This window comes from Rattus rattus, chromosome 5, assembly GCF_011064425.1.
Source record: "Rattus rattus isolate New Zealand chromosome 5, Rrattus_CSIRO_v1, whole genome shotgun sequence".
Classification (NCBI taxonomy): Eukaryota; Metazoa; Chordata; class Mammalia; order Rodentia; family Muridae; genus Rattus; species Rattus rattus.
In genome coordinates, this window is record NC_046158.1 from 89,460,753 (window position 1) to 89,482,754 (window position 22,002).

A 22,002-nucleotide genomic window follows, 5' to 3' on the forward strand; every position below is an offset into this window, starting at 1 on the left:
CTTGGGTCACTTTCACCTAGGTGTTAGCAACCATCATTAAGATTCATGTTTGCAGTGGAAATAGATCACTCATAAAGTGATCTACCTGGAAATGAGGTTCCTTGGATAAATGCAAGTGTAGTAGAAGGAAAAAAGTATATTTAAGGCTTGCATTGCAGAATTACAACTCATAATAGCTAAATTCTTGATTTTCATTAGTTCTTATCTGTGACATCATTGAGGGGGAGTTCTCTTGGTCCTGTGTAGGCTTGATACCCCTGAGAAGGGGGATATTAGAGTGGTGAGGCAGGATTGGATAAGTGGGTAGAGGAGTATCCTCATAGAGAACAGGGGAGAGGGAAATGGAAAGGCATGGGGGCGTTATGGAGGAGTAACAAAGAAGAAGGATATGATTTGAAATGCAAACTAATAAAATGATAAATAAACAAAAGTAAAGAATGGAAAAAGTTTATTATATGGAAAGTTCCCTAAACATTGTACCTCAAATGTATGTCATGTAATATACACCTTTAAGTTAACGTATATGTGAGCATTTCAAACATTTTAATTGACTTTTATTCAAAATTATTTGTATTATATTACTTACCTATTATGAAGTGATGTGATTCTGTCATAGTCCTGACTTCATTTAGAATGGGCACTTTCCCTTTAGTGGAAGACTGGATTGATTTAAACACAGAGTACTTAAATTTTGTATGCCTCAGATGATTCATAACTAATAATTATAGGAATATATAGGAGTAATTACCTTCAAGGCAGGATTTTTCAAAACTTGAACTTAAAAGCAAAAGGGAATATAATCAATCTGTTATAAATACATCAATCATAAATTTGTATTTAGTTTAGATAAAAATAAACTCTTATTTTTAACTTTCAGTTGGAATATTCAGAAATAATTTCCCTGTTTTAGAGAACCATAAGACAGAAATATAGTAATGGAAATATATACATAAATCAAAATATTTTCTTAAAATATTAATTTATGCATGAAATAAATTATGTCTTTAGTAAGATGGATTTGCTATATCATATTACTTTAAATAATTTTACAGGTTTAGAGAGATGCTCAGGTGTTAGGAGCACTAACTTTTCTTCCAGAGGACTGCGACTCAATCCCCACACCTACATTGCAACTCACAACTGTCTATAACTCCTGTTCCAAGAGATCTGACACCCTCATATAGACATACATGCAGGCAAAACACCAATATTATGTATATAAAAATAAATTAATAATAAAAAGAATTTCATAATAGGAAAAGCAAGTTCTAAATGTTAAGAAAAATAAGACCAATTCACAGCAATAAATGTCATATATATCCTTTTGTATGCTTACCTTGTGACTATCAATTATTTTATAGATGATGTAAAAACAGAGAAAACATTATGGTAATGTGATCGATAGCAAACAAGTAGGATAAAAAAGGCAGTAAAGAGAGTTTAATAGGAGTAAATATGTACTGAGTACAGTATTTATGCATGAAAATATCTAAAAACCCATTATTTCATTACCAAATGCATACAACTTTACATCATGGTTAGTGGGTTATTTCCATCCTGAATTACATGTTATTCATAAAACTTATAATAGAATAATTGCATCTTTAGCCTCTCTGTTTTTCCTTCATTGTGCTGTAAGCATGCCCAAAAATAAATACCTAAACTCAGTATTTCTCTTTGCTGTATTTTGCCATATAATGACTGACAACCCAAAATATTCTTCTCTGCCTTTCAAGGTTCTGGTCCTGGAATTCAAGTGTTAATAATTGTTTTACGGATGGCCTTCCAGAAGGTTAATATGTCTCCTTGAAAGTTAACTTAGGGAGACATACTGGAGCAAAGTTCACAGTAATTAAAAGGTTGTAGCAAGAAAGGTCCAAAGTACATAGTACATTGTAGTATATAGTATGTCATATACAATATATAGTATATATCTATAATAGGTGTATTTGAAAATGTAGAAATATTTGAAGAGAACATTTGCTGGTAGGACCCAAAGAAAATTGCAGAGAAAGAGAATAGAGAGCCTATATAAGGAAAATTGCACATATAAATTTATCTCCAGAATCAATGTGAAGCCTAGTTTGACAGTGTGTATCTGTAATAATGGGACATCTATTGTGAAATGGAGATTAAAAGCAGGAGCCTCCCTGGAGGATCATGGGCATATGTAGCAGTGAATAAGAGACCCTGCTAGAAGCTAGAAGGCAAAGAACTAAAACTGAGGTTATCTTGTGACCTACATATGGGTAACAAAGCACTACTATAACCATATTCACATATAGTAAACATTAAACACACACACACACACACGCATACACACACCCACATATGTATATGTATATGTATATGTATATGTATATGTATATGTATATGTATACATATGTGGGTATGTGTATGTGTGTGTGTGTGTGAGTGTGTATGCTGAACATATATTTATGTTTTATGCACACAAAAATTGAAACTTTTGGACACTGGTGTTGTACATGACCTGCCCATTTGAGATTGAGATTAAGCACCTTGACAATAGGCATGCTATGAATGTGAATACCATAGGTACATATGGTGAGAGATTATTCCAACAACAAAATAGAAAATATCTGGCATGGATTAGAAGTCAGTGAATGTTATTATGAATACAGCATGTAAACATGAAATATGAAAAAATGTAAAACACTTGTAATTAAGTACTAAAGCACTTCATTTTTATTAGAACTGGGCTCTGCCATTCTGATGTTAACTGTTATTTAAAATGAATGTAATTAAATCATTTCTCTCTGTGTCTCTGCTTCTCTCTATGTGTCTCTGTTTCTCTCTTTGTGTCTCTCTCTGCCTGTGTGTGACCTGTGACCTTGTGTGGGGTGATGAATGTTTGCCAAGTGTCTTCAGGAATTCTATATACACTCACCCATGACACTCAGGTTTTTACATAGGATCTGTGTTTAATTTCATATCTCATATCCCTCTGTTTCCATAACAACCACTTCGCTGATTGAGCTCTGAACTCAGCACTGTTACTTTTCTTACGCTGAAGCTTTCTTTCCAATAGTGTCCTATGTTGAGGTAACTCATTTTGAATGTCCAGGGTACTCTGTTTCTAGTACGCACCAGGCCCATCAGTTGTTAATTCTCTCATAGGACATATAAAGACATATTTGAGGACTTGAATTCAAACACAAAGCAAATTTATGTGCGTCAATGAATAACTAGATATAAAAGTCACAATTATGAAGAAAGCAATAAAAATGAAAAATAAGGTAGTAAAACAGCTGAACATTTGAATTTATATTTATCACCTTGAATATTTAGTCTCAAAGATAATATGTTTTATAGGAATTCAAATTTGACAGATTAAGAAAATAGTGGAAACATAGTTTTTAATTCTGCATTTTATGATTTCCTGCTACAGAACCCATATGTGACAGACCCAGAGCTGTAACTAAGTTAGAATATAAAGTAGAGTGCAAATAAACTGCAGATAATCACGAGTGTAGTCCAACTTGATCTTGTGGGTACGTTCTATCTTCTCTGCACAAGAAACTACTCTATAAATGGAATCAAAGTAAAACCCTGCTCTCTCAGAAATGTTTACCTCATAAAGGTAAGGACATGGGCAGGTAGCTCTGCCGCTGTCTTTCCAAGTCAAGTCTAGAAATTCTAACAAATATGGTGATTCACAACCAGGCATTTTAGGGTGCAGATATTAAAGAAACTATGGCTGAGCTAAAATTTAGAATTTTAAACACCTACTTATTTCCTTCACTTTCTTTCTGTTCTCCATGTAGCTTTTCACATTTCTCCTTCTCTTGTCACTTTCCTAACGTGCCTCAACTGTGAAAATATTCACATGCCACACATACATCTACCATTAATCACCATTGTTAAGGTTTTCTTCAAACTTCCTATGCCAAGAAAAGAAAATCCTACAGCCATTTAATATATTGTGTGCTTTAATAAATATTATATGGGCAATTTTAGAGGCAGGGTAATAATTTCTCTCCCCCTTGTTACATTTTATTTCAGTCTTTGTTAGGTGTATTAGAATTGCACTGTCTATGTAGGGTATCTGCATATGTATCAATACAGTTGCATAAAATGTACATGCACAAAGAGACCAAAAGAGGACACCATGACATCTTGACTGTCCGTATCTGTGTTATTTCCAGAACTTAAGACCTTCCACTGAGTTTTGGAGCAAGATAAGTACTCAGAATGTCTCAGTGATCCGCTGAAGCTTTCCCCAAAGTGCTTGGTTATAGAAGCACGCAAGGAATGCCCAACTTTTTATGTGACTCTAGTTATTTGAGCATAAGTCCTCATGCTTTCACAGCAAACCCTTTTTCCTTCCCAAAGAATCAACTCCCCAGCCTTCTGTCCCGTTTTTGGTACTTTTAGGTTTAATTTTTAATTAAAATATTACTACATTTTCCTCCCCTTCCATTTTTTTCCCACAAGCCTCTCCTTTGTACTATCACTTTGCTCTTTCAACATAACACTACCTCTTTAATTGTTACACACACTTATGTGTGCATACAGATTGCTAAATATATAAATAAAAACCTGCTCAGTCTGTTTAGTGTTACTCTGTCCTTTTTTGATATACATCTCACTAAATGGCTTTATATAATTAGATCTCTCACCTTTCTCTTGACTGAATCCTGTATTGTAGCTTCCTTTGTCTGTAACCATGGATAAATGAATAGTCAGAATATGTCCTTAAAGATTCATACATCAGTGAACTTTTGCATATACAAAGCATTATCATGGCTATGTTCTTCAGTTTAGACATCTTACATTATCTTGATCCACTAGTGTGAATCTATGCAGCACACATAAACTAAAGTGAGATCATCTTTCAGTGGTGAAATGCAACTATTACTGAAAGATTATACATGAACTGACCCAGGACTCCAACTGCATTTGTTGCATAGAATAGCCTTGCTGGGGCACCAGTGGAAGGAGAAGCCCTTGGTCCTGCTAAGACTGGACCCCCAGTGCAGGGGAATGTTATGGGGGGGTAAGGGGGTGGATGGGGGGAACATCTGTATTGGGGAGGGGGGGGGGATGGGGGTTTATGGACAGGAAACCATGAAAGGGAATACCATTTGAAATGTAAGTAAAGAAATATATCTAAAAACAAACAAACCAACAAACAAACAAACAAAACCCATAAACTGATTATTCACTTTAATATATCAGGAACTTGGAGAGTATGAAATCCATGCTATATTTATTATAATTCACATTTAGTTATTCAAAGAATGAGCTCAAATGTGTTTTATTTCTGATAGCATATTGTTTTGGTTCATTATATTCTTTTTCAAAGCACATTCACTAAACAACCACATTGTTCAGTATCTACTCACTCAAGACACTATAACTGAGGCTATGGAGTGCTCACAAAAAGGGGCCTAACTGCTTTCTGAAAGACCCAACACACAGCTGAAAGAGTTAGACGTGGATATTTACATCCAACCAATGGACAGAAACTGTTGACCCCTGTAGTTGAATTGGGGAAAAGCTGGAAGAAGCTGAGGAAGAGGGCAACCCTACAAGTAGACCAGCAGTCAGATCTCTCAGACACTGAGCCACCAACCAGCAACCCTCTGCTAGCTGATATGAAGTCCGCAACATGTATACAGCAGAGTATTGCCGGGTCTGGAGTAAGTCAGAGAAGATGCACCTAACCCTCCAACAGACTGGAAGACCCAGGGAGTGGGGAGGTCTGGTGGCGTTGGGGTAGGGACATCTTCTTAGAGACAGGGATGGGGGTGGGGGGAGGAGGTATGGGATGTGGAATAGTCAGAGTGTGGACCTGGAAGGAGATAAAGTCTGGATTGTATTAAAAAATTAATTAATTAATAAAACTGATAAAAACTGTTATTTTCCTTAATTGCTTTCACCATCTGCTTACAAGCAATGCTGCATATTTCTATTTCCTTGAAGCTTGAAATTATTAAGAGCACTAACAGGCTATACTTTACCTAATTATATTAACATTTCATGGGTCCAACAACCCATGCAGAAGCTGTGATCTAGTCTTTTTTCTCAGTGAAGATGTATAAAGCCACACAAAGTCTTCTGATCATGTTTGACAAGATTTTATAATAAACTTTACTTTTATTTCTTGTTAAGCTTCTACTATTCAAAGTATTATTTCAGCATGTAAGCTTCTCTTTCCACTTTTATTATTTTACAGAATTTTATGACCACTCCCCTCATTTCAATTCAGCGGTATTATGTAAACATCTAAGTGTTTAAATCTTCAACCCAAACACATGTTGAAGATTTCACCCTTGTTTTAAATATCTATCCCTTCACAGGAGTGATTTTTTTATAATAGTCCTTTATTCATACCTTGAATTTTTCTTGCTGCATTATTTTGTCTTCTTTCATGAAATTTCCTAGATAAAATACCCTCACCTCTCTGTGGAAGAAGATCAAAGGCACTTGCATCAATATGAGTTTCCTGCTCATCAGCTCTTTCAGAAGGAGATAGCTAACTTTCTTATTTTAAAAGCAATTAAACTGGAATTTTATGGAAATTTCATGTTCAAGGGGGAAAACACATGAATCTACTCATTACTACTACAATGGCGCTGACTACATAACTTGGTCCTGTAGGCCAAAGGAAATGTGTATATACATGAACATAGCTGTTCTAAATAAGATTTCCCAGAAGGAATTTTGTATTTCGTGTTTGGCAACATTTAATTTTACTTATACAATACAGCATTTACCATCTTTATGACATTCAATGGCAGAAATAATGCATGTGCTTCTCTTGGGGATGCATGTTTTTAATCGTAGCACTCAGGATGAAGAGGTAGATGGATCTTTAAGTTTGACAACAGCCTGGTATATAGAAGGAGTTCCAAGATACCCAGCGATACAGAGAGAAAACCTTTCTCAAAACAAACAGAAAAGAGGAGGAGGCAGACGAGGAGGAGGCAGGTGAGGAGGAGGAGGAGGGGGAGGAGAAGGAGGAGGAGGGGGAAGAGGAGGAGGGGGAGGAGGAGGAGGAGGAGGAGGAATGCTGCTCAGCTTGTTTGCTTCCTTTCCTTTCCTCAGTTGTTTCTGGTGACAATCTCTAGGCTGAAACTTGTGACATTCTTTCTAGTTCTACATTGCACAGTCAATCTTCTCAAAGAAACCCCATTCAGAGAAGTCAAACATTCATCTCAAAAGGAGATTACAAATATAGTTATAATGATCGTAAAGATAATTAATCACAGCTGTTGGGAGGCACTCAAACACCAAAGGGCCTCTAAAGGAAGAAAGAACTTTGCTAAAAACGCACTAGGATTAATTATGTAACTCTATTCCTTCCCTCAACAGAGTCTGAAGACACTATAGATTAAAAAAACAAAAATTAGCATTAATATTGATAATAATTAACTACATACTTGAATGTGAAACATTGTCCTTTATCATGTATCAAATACAGTAGCTCATACCTGCAGATGTTTAGACCATAAGCTAAAATTTGATCTTACATATTCATTGTACTGGAAGGATACACTGAAAATAGCAGAGACAATATTTGGAACGAATTTTGTCACAGTCTAAAAATGGAATTTTACCTTTAGACTGGCATAAATTTTAATAACATGCTAAGTTTTGTAATTGGTTAAATTGTTTCAAGTACTGACAACTAAGTTTAGAAAAGGGAAACAAATACGCAAGTCCTTATTGCCCAAGGCCACGCAATTAAACAAAATCAAACAGCATTGAATAAAATAATAAAACTATCTTCATACCAATGGCTGAATATTTTCACTGTCATCGGAGACATTCTCTTCTAGTGATTCAGTGGTAAATAAGTCTGATTCTGTTGGCAAATAGTTATTATTTAGTTAAGCCATGAAAGATTCTATTTTTATGTATGTATATATAAATTTTCCTTTTAACCACTTATATTTTATAAAACCATCAAAAATAATTCATTTCTCAAACAATTGTTTGAATTAAGTGTAGTATTGAGTTAGATATTTGTATTCCCTGAGCTACTTCTAGTGGGCTAATTATTGAGTACTTGACTTACAGAGGCAGTAAGATGGCACCATGCTAAATACATCCACACATCTCATTTAAATTTAGCCATATGTAAGAACAAACCTTTAGAAAAAATTTCAAACATGACACTAAGGAACAGTTTCACATTAAATACTAATATCATTAGGTATAATGGATAAAGTTAAACTAACCTAACTGCTGATATTCCCTTTACAAAAAGAGCTAGTAATTGAATTATTTATTGGCTACTGTTTATCATGTGTAAAGCTTGCATCCACTATCAGGAGTGTAATCATTCAAGGCTGACTGTAATATGAGAAGTCTTTCTAGATTAATCTTTTTTAATTTTTTATTTTTTTAGGTTAATCTTTATCTTACATAAATAAAAGACCTTTTTTTGTTTAACCCAATTTCTTTTTTAGTCATAATTCTTTTTATAAATACATATCTACTCAATGTCTTTCCTTCTCATTCCCACACTAGCTGTACTATTTCCCATCACACGTGTAGACTGACCATTCTCTTGATTTCATACCTAAATCATTAGTACTTAGTCAAATGTATTGTTCTAAGACTAGCATAGTGTAAATATTTATGGTTGTTTTTACTGAACACCTACCAGACTTGAGAATTATTGATACATTTAGGCAGGTGTAGGTTAAAAATTATGAGTATGACATTGTCATCATTGAAAGTATAAAAGGACTTTAATGATATTAGAACTTGTCTAGAAATATGTTAATTTATCAGAAGAATTGATATTAGTTTAGTATTACCAGAGGGCAGGTTACACACAAGAACTACACATCAAACTAGCCAAAATCCTTACATTGATAGAAAAGTAATCAATTGAGAATTGGGGGAGGAGCAAAAGAAAAGAAAATAGTGTGAATATTTCAAATTATGTTGAACCATTGACACCAACATTGTATGATTCACCTGTCAGAGTTGATTCCTCCTGATTTGATTCTGATTCATCATATGCGGTAGAATCTGCCTTTTCAGTGCCATGCTGTATAGCATTAGAAAGGATAATTAATAACTTCTGTATTTCATGAAGTTTGAAATTATATGATATAAATGTGTATACTATTACCTTTGATGTGTGATGTTTTATAGATGAGTCTAAAATATCAAAAAGATAAATTATCAATCATATTTCATGACAACATTGACCATAAATTCAAGCAGAATTTGTGTGGGACAAAATTCTTATGAGTAACTTTGGGAATGGTAATTTAAAATTTGAGTTTGCTAGATTTTTTTATTGATTGTTCTATTTTGGTTCAGTTAGGAAGTAAAGCTGGCATCGATAGAAAATCATAAGATAATTGTAAGGTTCAAAAGTAAGACCCCAAGATAATATATCAATTATTAAATCCAATAGTAATATATATTATATAATATATTACATGATATGTAATGTATAATAGTTAATATGTAATATACTATATATGAGATATAAAATATAGAGTATATACAATATATAATACACAATTTAAAATAAAATGAATAATACATAAACATAGGTATATTATAACTATCAATATGGATTATAAAAATCAGCATTTAACTTTAACAAAAAAATTTGTCATAATTGAAGTGAGAAGACTACAAGAATTGAGCATCACTTTTTATATAATTCAGGTGACTCAGATCTAGAAGAACTTTTCAGACAAACATAAATCACTATCCAAAAAACTGCTGTGGACTTTTCAACTTATATAGTCATGTGTAGGATAACTGTTCATAGAGATAGTCTATGAACAGTATGAACACGGATGCAGATTATTATTATTATGACTTTATTTTGACTCATATTACTTAAAATTTTAGTGGGCAGTTTTAGGAGGTATATGAACCTAAATTGCAATTTAACGCAATTTTAACTTTTGAGCATGATTGCCAAAGTTTTTAAATGACTTTTCATTGAAGAATTAAAAAGCCCTTACCAGCTACATATAAAACAAATACTACAAAATATTTACTCTATGGCACAATTTTGCTACAAAGTAAATGAGTTGAACATATATTTAATTCCTAAAGCTGTATGATTGTATCATGTGAGTTATAAAGCAATTGCACACAGGCAATAGTCCCATTTGGAAATTAACTTTCATTGCAGACAGTGGATACCAGTCTGAATTCAAATTTCCAGTATTGCATATTCTATTTACTTGTTTATTCCTACCATGAATTACCACTAATGTCCTATATTTCTATTTCTGTTTCTTCCTCTCTTTCCTCCTTCCATGATTGCTATTTTATGCTCAAAAGTAAAGGCAAATACATTCTTTCTCTTGAGACTCTTCCATCGTCACTATAACATAAAAGTCCCCCTTCTATGTTTACTTAAAATTAGTTAAAAAATAGTATAATGTGGATACTCAGAACGTAGCTGATTGCCATTGCCTAGAAAAATATGCAAATGCAGAGGTTTTTTTTGGCAAACTGAACAATATAATCTGTTTTTAACATTGACTACAAATTCCTAAATTTTAATAAATACTGGTTTCTATGATGTCTTCTTCAACATCTCCCTGCTTCAGCTTATGTTTGGATTCTGCCCTGTAGTTCTCCCTATCATGTCTGGCTATGACTTCCTAAACTTTCTACACCTAATACTATTATTTGCTCTTGACCAAACCTTGTGTTTTATTCTATATCTTCCTGTAACGGCAGCTTACCTGACACTGACTACGACAATGTATAATTGAGGACATGGAGTTTGTCAGTAATGGATTGTTTTCTTGGCAACAAGGAGACTGTAAGGAAGATTCGAGGATTTTTTTCCTACCTCTCATTTGAGGCATGAAGACAATGATCTATCTTTTTTTATATTCTTGTCTACTTGCATCATTGCTTTCTACTCTGTACAATAAAATCTTTATCCATTTTTCTTTATTTGCCTTGCATAATTTATTTATTTTACTTATTATTTATTATTCCCTTCTTTTTTCTTTCAATTTTATTAAATTAGGTATTTCTTATTTACATTTCAAATGTTATTCCCTTTCTCTGTTTCCTGTCCATCAATTCCCTAACCCATCCCCTCGCCCTCTTTATGGGTGTTACCCTCCCCACCCACCCCAATTACCACCCTCCCTAAATAATGCCCTACACTTGGAGTCCAACCTTGGCAGGAACAAAGGATTCCCCTTCCACTGGTGCCCTAATAAGGTTATTCATTCCTACTAATGCTGTTGGAGCCCAGGGTCAGTCCATGTATAGACTTTGGGAAGTGATTTAGCCCTGGAAGCTCTGGTTGGTTGGCATCGTTGTTCTTATGGGGCTGCAAGCCCCTTCAGCTGTTTGAGTCCTTTCTCTAACTCCTCCAACTGGAGTCCTGTTCTCAATTCAGTGGTTTGCTGCTGGCATTGGCCTCTGTATTTGAGATGTTCTGGCTGTGTCTCTCAGGAGAGATCTATATCCGGTTCCTCTCAGCATGTACTTCTTAGCTTCATCCATCTTATCTAGTTTTGGTGGCTGTATGTGTGTGTGTGTGTGTGTGTGTGTGTGTGTGTGTGTGTGTGTGTGTGTGTATCGCCACATATGGGGCAAAGCTCTGAATGGCCATTCCTTCAGTCTCTTCTCTCAACTTTGGTTCCCTATCACCTCCTATGGATATTTTTGTTCCAATTTTAAAGAAGGAGTGAAGCATCCACATTTGGGTCATTCTTCTTGAGTTTCATGTGGTCTGTGCATTGCATCTTGGGTAATTTGATCTTTAGGGATAATATCCACTTATCAATGAGTACATAGAGTACATACCATGTGTGTTTTTCTGTGATTGGGTTTCCTCACTCAGGATGATATTTTCTAGTTCCATCCATTTGCCTATGAATTTCATGAAGTCATTGCTTTTGGTTTAAGTAATACTCCATTGTGTAGATGTATCATATTTTCTGTATTCATTCCTCTGTTGAAGGACATCTGGTTTCTTTCCAGCTTCTGCCTACTATGAATAAGGCTTCTGTGAACATAGTGGAGCATGTGTCTTAGTTGCATGTTGGAGCACCTTTTGGGTATATACCCAAGAGAGGTATAGTGTGTCCTCAGGTAGTGCAGTGTGCAACTTTCTGAGGAACCTCCAGACTGATTTCCAGAGAGGTTGTACCAGCAACAATGGAGGAGTGTTCCTCTTTCTCCCTATCCTCATCAGCATCTGCTGTCCCCTGAGTTTTGATCTTAGCCATTCTGACTGTTGTGAGGTGGAATCTCAGGGATGTTTTGATTTGCATTTCCCTGTTGATGAAGGATATTGAACAGTATATTAGGTGCTTCTCAGACATTCGATATTCCTCAGCTGTGAATTCTTTGTTTAGCTCTGTACCCCATTTATCTTTATGAGATCACATTTGTTGATTATTCATCTTAGAGAATAAGCCACTGGTGTTCTGTTCAGGAAATTTTCTCCAGTGCCAATGTGTGAGACTCTTCCACACTTTTTATTCTATTAGTTGGAGTGTATCTGGTTTTTATGGAGATCCTTCATCCATTTGGACTTAAGAATTGTACAGGGCAATAAGAATGGATCGATTTGCATTCTTCTACATCCAGTTGAACTAGCACCATTTGTTGAAAATGCTGTCTTTTTTCCATTGGATGATTTTGCCTCCTTTGTCAAAAATCAAGTGACCATAGGTATGTGAGTTCATTTCTGGGTCTTCAATTCTATTCCACTGGTCAATTTGCTTGTCTCTGTACCAATACCATACAGTTTTTTTGTTTTGTTTTGATCACTATGCTCTGTAGTACTGCTTGAGGTCAGGGATGGTGATTCCCCCAAAAGTCCTTTTATTGTTGAGGATAGTTTTAGCTCTCCTTGGTTTTTTGTTATTCCAGATGAACTTGCAAATTGTTCTGACTAACTGTCTGAAGAGCTGAATTGGAATTTTGATGGGGATTGCATTGAATCTGTAGATTGCTTTTGGTAAAATGACCATTTTTACTATATTAATCCTGCCAATCCATGAGCATGGAAGGTCTTTCCATCTTTTGAGATCTTCTTCATTTCTTTCTTCAGAGATTTGAAGTTCTTGTCATACAGATCTTTCACTTGCTTGTTTAAAGTCACACCGAAGTTTTTTTATATTACTTGGGACTATTATGAAGGGTGTTGTTTTCCTAATTTCTTTCTCAGCCCATTTATCTTTTGTATAGAGGAAGGCTACTGATTTTGTGTGTGTGTGTGTGTGTGTGTGTGTGTGTGTGTGTGTGTGTGTGTGTGTGTAATTTTATACCCAGCCACTTTGCTGAAGTTGTTTATCAGGCTTAGTAGTTCTCTGGTGGAAATTTTGGGGTCACTTAAGTATATTATCATATCATGTGAAAATAGTCATATTTCGACTTCTTCCTTTCCAATTTGCATCCCTTTGACCTCTTTTTGTTTTCTGATTGCTCTGGCTAGGATTTCAAGAACTATATTGAATAAATAGGCAGAGAGTGGGCAGCCTTGTCTAGTCCCTGATTTTAGTGGGATTGCTTCAAGTTTCTCTCTATTTAGTTTAATGTTAGCTACTGGTTTGCTGTATATTGCTTTTACTGTTTAGATATGGGACTCGAATTCCTGTTCTTTCCAGAATGTTTATCATGAAGTGTTGTTGAATTTCGTCAAAATCTTTTTCAGAATCTAATGAAATGATCATGTGTTTTTTATCTTTGAATTTGTTTATATAGTGAATTATGTTGATGGTTTTCCATATATTGAACCATACCTGCATATCTGTGATGAAGCCTACTTGATCATGATGGATGAACGTTTTGTTGTGTTCTTGGATTTGGGTTGCAAGAATTTTATTGAGTATTTTTGTGTTGATATTCATAAGGGAATTTGTGGCTTCATAGAAGGAATTTGGTAGTGCACTGACTGTTTCAGTTTTGTGGAATATTTTGGACAATATTGGTATGAGGTCTTCTATGAAGGTCTGATAGAATTCTGCACTAAACCTACCTGTTCCTGGGCTCTTTTTGGTTGGGAGACTTTTAATGACTGCTTCTATTTCTTTAAGAGTTATGGGGTTGTTTAAATGGTTTATGTGTTCCTGATTTAACTTTGGTACCTGGTATTTGTCTAGAAAACTGCCCATTTCCTCCATATTTTCAAGTTTTGTTCAATATATGCTTCTGTTTAGAATCTGATGATTTTTTTTGAATTTCCTCTGATTCTGTTGTTGTGTCTCACTTTTCATTTCTGATTTTGTTAAATTGGACACACTCTCTATGCCCTTTGGTCAGTCTGGGTAAGGGTTTATCTATCTTGTTGATTTTCTCAAAGAACCAGTTCTTGGTTCTGCTGATTCTTTGTGTAATCCTTTTTGTTTCTATTTGATTTCAGCTCTGAGTTTGATTAGTTCCTGACTTCTACTCCTCCTGGGTGTATTTGCTTCTTTTTGTTCTAGCGCTTTTAGGTGTGCTGTCAAGCTGCTGATGCATGCTCTCTCCTGTTTCTTTCTGCAGGCACTCAGAACTGAGTTTTCTTCTTAGCATAATTTTGTGTCCCATAAGTGCACCTTCATTTTCATTAAATTCTATGAAGTCTTGAATTTCTTTATTTCTTCCTTGATCAAGCTATCATTGAGTAGAGCATTGCTACATAGATACATGGGCATTCTTTCCTGATTGTTGTTATTGAAGACCAGCCTTAGTATGTGTTGGTCTGATGGGATGCATGGTATTATTTCTAACTCTGTATCTGTTGATGCCTGTTTTGTGAATGATTATATGGTCAATTTTGGAGAAGGTACCATGAGGTAGTGAGAAAAAGGTATATCCTTTTGTTTTAGGATGGAATGTTCTCTAAATATCTGTTAAGTCCATTTGCTTCATGACTTCTCTTAGTCTGTCTATGTCTCTGTTTAATTTCTGTTTCCATGTTCAGTCTGTTGATGAGAGTGGGGTATTGAAATCTCCTACTATTTTTGTATGAGGTGTAATGTGTGCTTTGAGCTTTAGTAAGGTTCCTTTCATGTATGTAGGTGCCCTTGTATTTGGAGCATGGATATTTTTGATTGAGAGTTCATCTTGGTGGATTTTTCCTTTGATGAATATGAAGTATCCTTCCTTAGCTTTTTTGATGACTTTTGTTGAAAGTCGATTTTACTCGATATTAGAATGGCTACACTACCTTGGTTCTTCAGACCATTTGATTTGAAAATGGTTTTCCAGTCTTTTACTCTGAGGTAGTGTCTGTCCTGGACTCAGAGGTGTTTTTCCTGTAGGCAGCAAAATACTGGGTCCTCTTTATGTATCCAGTCTGTTAATCTGGGTCTTTTTATTGGGGAATTCAGTTCATTGATATTGAGAGATATTAAGGAATAGTGATTGTTTCTTCCTGTTATTTTCATTTTTAGAGGTGGGATTATGTTTGTGTGCTTCTCTTCTTTTGGTTTTGTTACAAGGGGATTACTTTCTTGCTTTTTCTAGGGTGTAGTTTCCCTCCTTGTGTTGGGCATTGCCATTTATTATCCTTTGTAGGGCTGGATTTGTAGAAAGATATCATGTAAATTTGTTTTTTTTCGTGGAATATCTAGATTTCTCCCTCAATTTTAATTAATAGTTTTCCTGGATATAGTAACCTGTGCTGGTATTTGTGTTCTCTTAAGGTCTGTATGACATCTGTCCAGGATCGGCTGACTTTCATAGTCTCTGGAGAGAAGTCTGGTATAATTCTGATAGGTCTGCCTTTATATGTTACTTGACTTTTTTCCCTTACTGCTTTTAATATTCTTTCTTTTTTGTGCATTTAGTGTTTTGACTATTATGTGATAGGAGGAATTTCTTTTCTGGTCCAATTTATTTGGATTTCTGTAGGCTTCTTATATGTTTATCGGCATCTCTTTCTTTAGGTTAGGGAAGTTTTCTTCTATGATTTTGTTGAAGATATTTACTGGCTCTTCAAGTTGGGAGTCTTCATTCTCTTCTATACTTACTATCCTTAGGTTTGATCTCCTCATTGTGTCCTGGATTTCCTGTATGTTTCAAACTAGGAGCTTTTTCCATTTTACATTATCTTTGACAGTTGTGTCGATGCTTTCTATGGTATCTTCTACTCCTGAGATTCTCTCCTCTATCTCTTGTATTCTGTTGGTGATGCTTGTATCTATGGCTCCTTGTCTCTTCCTTTGGTTTTCTATATCCAGGGTTGTCCCCCTTTGTGCTTTCTTTATTATTTCTATTTCTGTTTTTATCTCCTGGATGGTTTTGTTCATTTCCTTCTCCTGTTTGTTGTTTTTCCCAGTAGTTCTTTAAGGGATTTTTGTGTTTCCTCTTTAAGGGCTTCTAGTTGTTTACTTGTGTTGTCCTGTATTTCCTTAAGGGAGTTATTTGTGTCCTTCTTAAAGTCCTCCATCATCATGATAAAATGTGGTTTTAAATCTAGGTCTTGCTTATCTAGTGTTTGCTTTGGTGGGAGAACTGGCCTCTGATGATACCGAGTAGTCTTGGTTTCTGTTGCTTGGTTTCCTGGGCTTGCTTCTCGCCATCAGGTTGTCTCTGGTGTTAGCTTGTCTTGCTGTTCCTGATGGTGGTTTTACCTTCCTGTGGGCCTGTGTGTCAGCACTCCTGTAGACCTATTTTCCTGTTTTCTTTCAGCCAGTTATGGGAACAGAAGCTCTCCATGAGGGCAACAACTGGAAGGGTCCTGCCCCTACTGCTTCTAGGTCCTTGTGCACAGGGGGCACATATGGCACTAGGCATTTTCCTCTTGATTTGGGAATATGAGCACAGAGTAGTTTCCTCTGGCTTCATAGGAGTGTCCACTTCTGAGGATCTAGCTCTCACCCCCATGGTACTTTGGTGCAGGGAGCTGTTTGACCCGTTCAGTTCAGTTCTAGGGGCAGATCTGGACTGCAGGGCTCCTGCAGATTGATTGTTCTTATATTCCTGTGTCCAGATGTATTATGCAGTTTCCTCTTGGGCTAGGGATGTGGGCAAAGGTGGTTAGAAGTGGCAGTCTGTCCTGCCCTGCAGTCTCAGGATTTTCTGCACTTCTGCAGTTCAGCTTTTTCTCCCAAAGATTTGGGAGCAGGGAGCTCTGGGGCCCCTTCTTTATTATTATATTCTGTTTTTTTATTCACCTGTTCTCTTTGCCTTTACATAACTTATTTCTTATATTCATTTTTTCTTATTTCCCCAGAGTCCTTACATATTAAAATATTATGTACTGGCAATCATAATTTAACTTCTTTGGTGACTTTTCTGTTTTACCTATTTTTAAAGATCGATTGATGAGAGGTACGATTGGAGGCATTTCACTTCCACTTTTCATTGTTATTCATTAAAAGAAAAATTTTGGGCCATTATATTTTGTCAGTGTTCATGGTATAAGTAAACATTCTGTCTCATAACATTTTAATGGAATATAGTTCTTACCACCTACTGTTGCTTTTGCTTCACTTTTGTCTTCTTGATCTCCAGCCCCACATATGTTACTAGGACATGTAGTGAGAGCACACTTAGAAATATTCAGCTAAAATCAATACCAAAAATAAAATAATTAATGTTTTCTTGTTCATTTTAATGTTTTCTTGTTCATTTTAAGATATGTGAACTTTCCATTTTAATGAAACTATACATAAAACCAGAGTGTCCCTGAAAGTACAATTATTTCAGTAGCAAAGCTTATACATGCTGCCTAGATGCAGTCTATTTTCCACCACCATGTAAAACAAACATGGATGTTTACAAGAGACGTGTACATAGACAAATATGCATACTTTTACATATTTTGTAAAAGAAGTTAACCTTAGATTACCATACTCTTACATTCAATTTTGAGAATGAGCATTCCATTTTTTAAAAATAATTTATCTTTAAGCACCACCAATGAAATATAAACAATAAAATAAACCTAAAATTTTCCCTGTCCACAATTTTCCAATCCAAACATAAAACTGATTTCACAAACAATGTTTTTCCTCTATCTGAAATATTTCCCGAACTTACATTTTTGAATAAACAAGGAAGGTCACTTCAATTTCAAAACTGTAATTCTAGATGTTACAAGTAGATGGCTTCTAACAATAGAAACCACAGAAGATAGGAGAGCAGAGACAGACCACATGGAGGTACTTTAGAGAATGGGGTCAGAGGATGCATGTGGCTAGAAAGGGAAAAGTGGGGCATGGGATTTTTAACTACAGGAGGAGAGCAAAATATAGAGAGAGGAAAGAGAGGCCAGTACTACTTAGAATATTTGAAAACCCTCATCCAACATGCTGTTTTAGGTATATTTAGCTATGTTGGTGAGAAATGTCACCAAAGGAGTTTTGGAAATTATAGACATATAAAATTTAAATCAAGATAATCTGTTTTGTGAGATGCTACTTCTCCAAGAGCCAAAGACTCTCTATTAAAATATTCAGTGCCATGCATTTGAAAACTCCCTTTGAGTTATTGATCAGTGAGTAATAGAATCCCCCCAAAATAAATTGAGGTTGTCCTTGGTTTCTTCCAAGAACTAAATTGAAGACAGGGCTGTATTGCTAAAGATAAGACTCAACTGGGAGAAGTTGACCATGAAGTTGTGTAGAATATTTTCTTGAAGAATGACTTTCACAAAATCTATACAAACTGCCAGGATAGAAAAGTCAATAGTTTTGCCGAGCTGCAGAGCCTACAAACCACAACAATGACTAGCCCAGAAAAGTATCTTTAATGATTCAATAGTAGTACTTGATTCTTAGTGGTAACCAATACCTGTCAAGCTTAATTCTGAGTCTTATTCAGGAAAAGGCAACTCACACCTGGTACTGCAAATCTAGCCAAACAATCATTGATTAGAGGTCATACAATCTAGAAAACCTACTACTTCCATTTTCCCCAACCATTATAATTTCTGTTTCTAATACCCACCAATGAGTATAGCTATCACCCCTCTCAAGAAAAGTTTCCTTTGTAGCATATGGAGACTATTGGAAAGCCACAACTGTTAAAATAAAAATAAGTGGTCACTGTTGGGTGCTTGATCCTACCTTACATATTTAAAGCTTCATCCCCTAGTCCCAAGATTCAGAGAACATCACAGAATAGGAGACAAAAAATGAAAGAGCCCGAGGACCTGGACACCTACTGCAGATTACTGTCTCCTAGACATGACAGAACAGCTGCACCCATGCATTTTTAAACATGTCTAAAAAGATTTGCATGTTAGATAAAGAGGATCACTTCCCTCCTGGAACTGAAGGATGATTTTGGCAATGTAAAAAGTTTGCATCCTCAAATAAAAGTTTAAAATTCTAAAAGAGAAACTTTATGTGATTATATATTAGCTTCTTATAACTACTATTTTAGGTAAGAAAGAAATTTAAGATCTCATTTAAAAGTTTATCCAGCATTTCTATCAACCTATAAACAGCAAAATAATTCATTTTCTAATTATGCCTTATAAAACGGTTTTTCATGGTTGAGGAAAGTAATCTATTATGAAAACATCAAGCTATCACTACCCTTCCAGATGGTTTTTGAAGAAATCCTTTTTAAATGTAGCTGAAATAAATTTAAATCTGTATCTGGTATTCACATTAGGAAAGAGAAATATGGCAAGAATCTTGGTCAGCTTTTTCTACAAGTTCCAAAGAGCAAACATGATGGGGAGTTGATGTGTAGTAGAATATAACTCTGAATGTTGGAGATGGTCCTGCAGCTCTGGCAGTAGGACAAAGGATTTGAGGTCTACCTTTAAAAGGAGACATCAAATAACAAAAATGATGCCTTCAGCTACTGCACAAGAACATGAATGCTAAAGTGGATAGCCTGACAAATGACATGAGATATCCATCTTGCTGGAGATAGTTTTACAAGCAGATATCCATCTTCCATAAATAATTTTGCATGCTCTGGTGGGAATATTTTCTTCATTATGATTCTGTGATAATATCACACGAGCAAGTGTTATAAATCATGATGAGTAGCATTTATTTAAATACATTGCTTATATTTTAAAACTTTTTATGGAAATTATGCTTCTAATACAATTATCTCAAACAATATATTTCACTCAAAAGAGTTACTTGAACTTTGTTGTTTATTAAATTAAAAAAATGTTCAATTGTTTCTAGTCACAGTCTTGGGAAAATGTCTTTATCCAGTAGCTAGTATCTTTATTATCAATAAAATTAGAAAAAGTAGACACTACAGAATTCCAAACATAAACACCAGAGAAATACATTTCTGTACAAACAAATCAAGTTTAAGATGCAATATTTTACCTCATAATCAAAATCACATGCATTCTCACTTGATTTAGGCAAGTTGGATCCAGAAGTAGGATCATTGGGGTGCCTACAGAGCAAATCCACAATCAAAATGGGGGAGTGAACATCTTAAAAACATACAAAAGTGTGCATACTGAATTACATTTCATAATCACATTTGATATCAGTAGAGATTGGCTTTTTATTTACAACAAAAAGTCTAAATTTCAGTTTCCTCTTTGCCTCTGCCTCTTCTAATCTGCAAAAGGCTAAATGTCTGTTCCATACCAATAGTGACAAAGTAAATGTTGACAGGGCCTTTAATGAACTTGACTTCACAAACTGCTTAAAGTGAATGCAGATTTCAAAACCTATTCAGTGGTTTACAACACTTGTGCGATTTTAACCCAATGAAAGCATGCTTCAAATGTTGATGCCATGTTTTTCTGTAATGAAAGCAGCTATTAATTCTCAAGAAATTATTAATTCTCCTTCACCTTAAAACAGTAAAAGGAGTTCCTTGAAATATCATAAATCTTTTAAAGTTAATTGAAATAAATAAATAAATATATATCCAAATGTCTATGTGATCATTGGAAATGGTTTTCCCAATGAAAACAAAACAGAAACCTTGTAATACATTTTCATTCAACATTGAAATTTGATGCTTTGTATCTAGGTTTTAAAGCTTCTGTGGACTCCTGTCAATCTGGAAATGAGTAAGGAAGTACATGAGGAACCAAAGTAGGCTGATAGTCATCTCATGGAAGCACTATTCTGAGTGACAATCATATAATTCGAAAGTAAGTTACAATAGAAAAAAACTAACCATTTATTATGGTGGTTATAAGAAATAACTGTCAAATACAAATATTGGGGGAACTACAGAGTAAAATACTTGGTAACCCCTTGGTTAGAAAACATGACTTTTATAATTATATGATTCTTACTTGTCTAACGAGTTGTCTTCAAATTTCTTGTATTCTATGTAAAAAAAGAAATGCATTCAAATAGATCAGTTAAAATCTAAAATGTTAAAAATATATTACTCTGACAATAGGCAAATGGATGGAACTAGAAAATATCATCCCAAGTGAACCCAAACCCAGACACACATAGATGTTATGTAGTCACTTGTAAGTGGACATTAGCCATAAAGCACAGGATGACCACACTACAATTCACAGACACCTAAAAACTAAATAATAGAGAGGACTGAAGTCAAGGTGTATGAATTTCACTCAGAAGAGTAAACAAATTAGAGATAGCTGGAGGAAGGGAACTGGGTGGAAGAGGGGTGAGGTGAGGAGCAGGGAAGGAGTACCAGGTGTGGAGAGAGCAGCTGTGGGAGAGGGTTGTGAGTGAGAATAGTAATTGATTCATCTCTTGGAGTAGCCTTGGGACAGGGCAGCTTCCATTCTAGCTGATACTCCTTTAAGCGGGGTAAATGGAGATTTAAATGGCTTCACCTGTAACCAGGTAGGACTCCAGTGCAGGGAGAGCGACATTAACCCACTCACAACATATCAATGCAGGGATAAAGAGGGAGTAAAAATTGAAGGAAAGTTCAATAAAGGACTGCCCAACTCAAAACACATCCCATGTAAGAGAACCAATCTCTGAAACTATTAATGATATGCTTGTAGACAGGACCGTAGCATAAGTCTTTCACTAGAAGCTTCACCTAGCTGCTGATGGAAGCAGATGCAGAGATACACAGCCAAGCATTAAGAAGTGCTTGGAGCATCTTATTTAAGAGTTCAGGATAACATTGAATGAGCTGGAGGGGTCA

General features: G+C 35.2%; 1 protein-coding gene across 1 annotated transcript in view; it reads right to left on the reverse strand.

The window, feature by feature from the left end:
- LOC116900944 overlaps positions 1–22,002 on the reverse strand; it is a 176,742-nt gene that overhangs the window by 146,348 nt on the left and 8,392 nt on the right. The window contains 5 exon segments of the mRNA XM_032902585.1: positions 587–659; positions 749–777; positions 17,389–17,485; positions 20,226–20,298; positions 21,161–21,194. Coding sequence (XP_032758476.1) covers positions 587–659; positions 749–777; positions 17,389–17,485; positions 20,226–20,298; positions 21,161–21,194 — 306 coding nt within the window.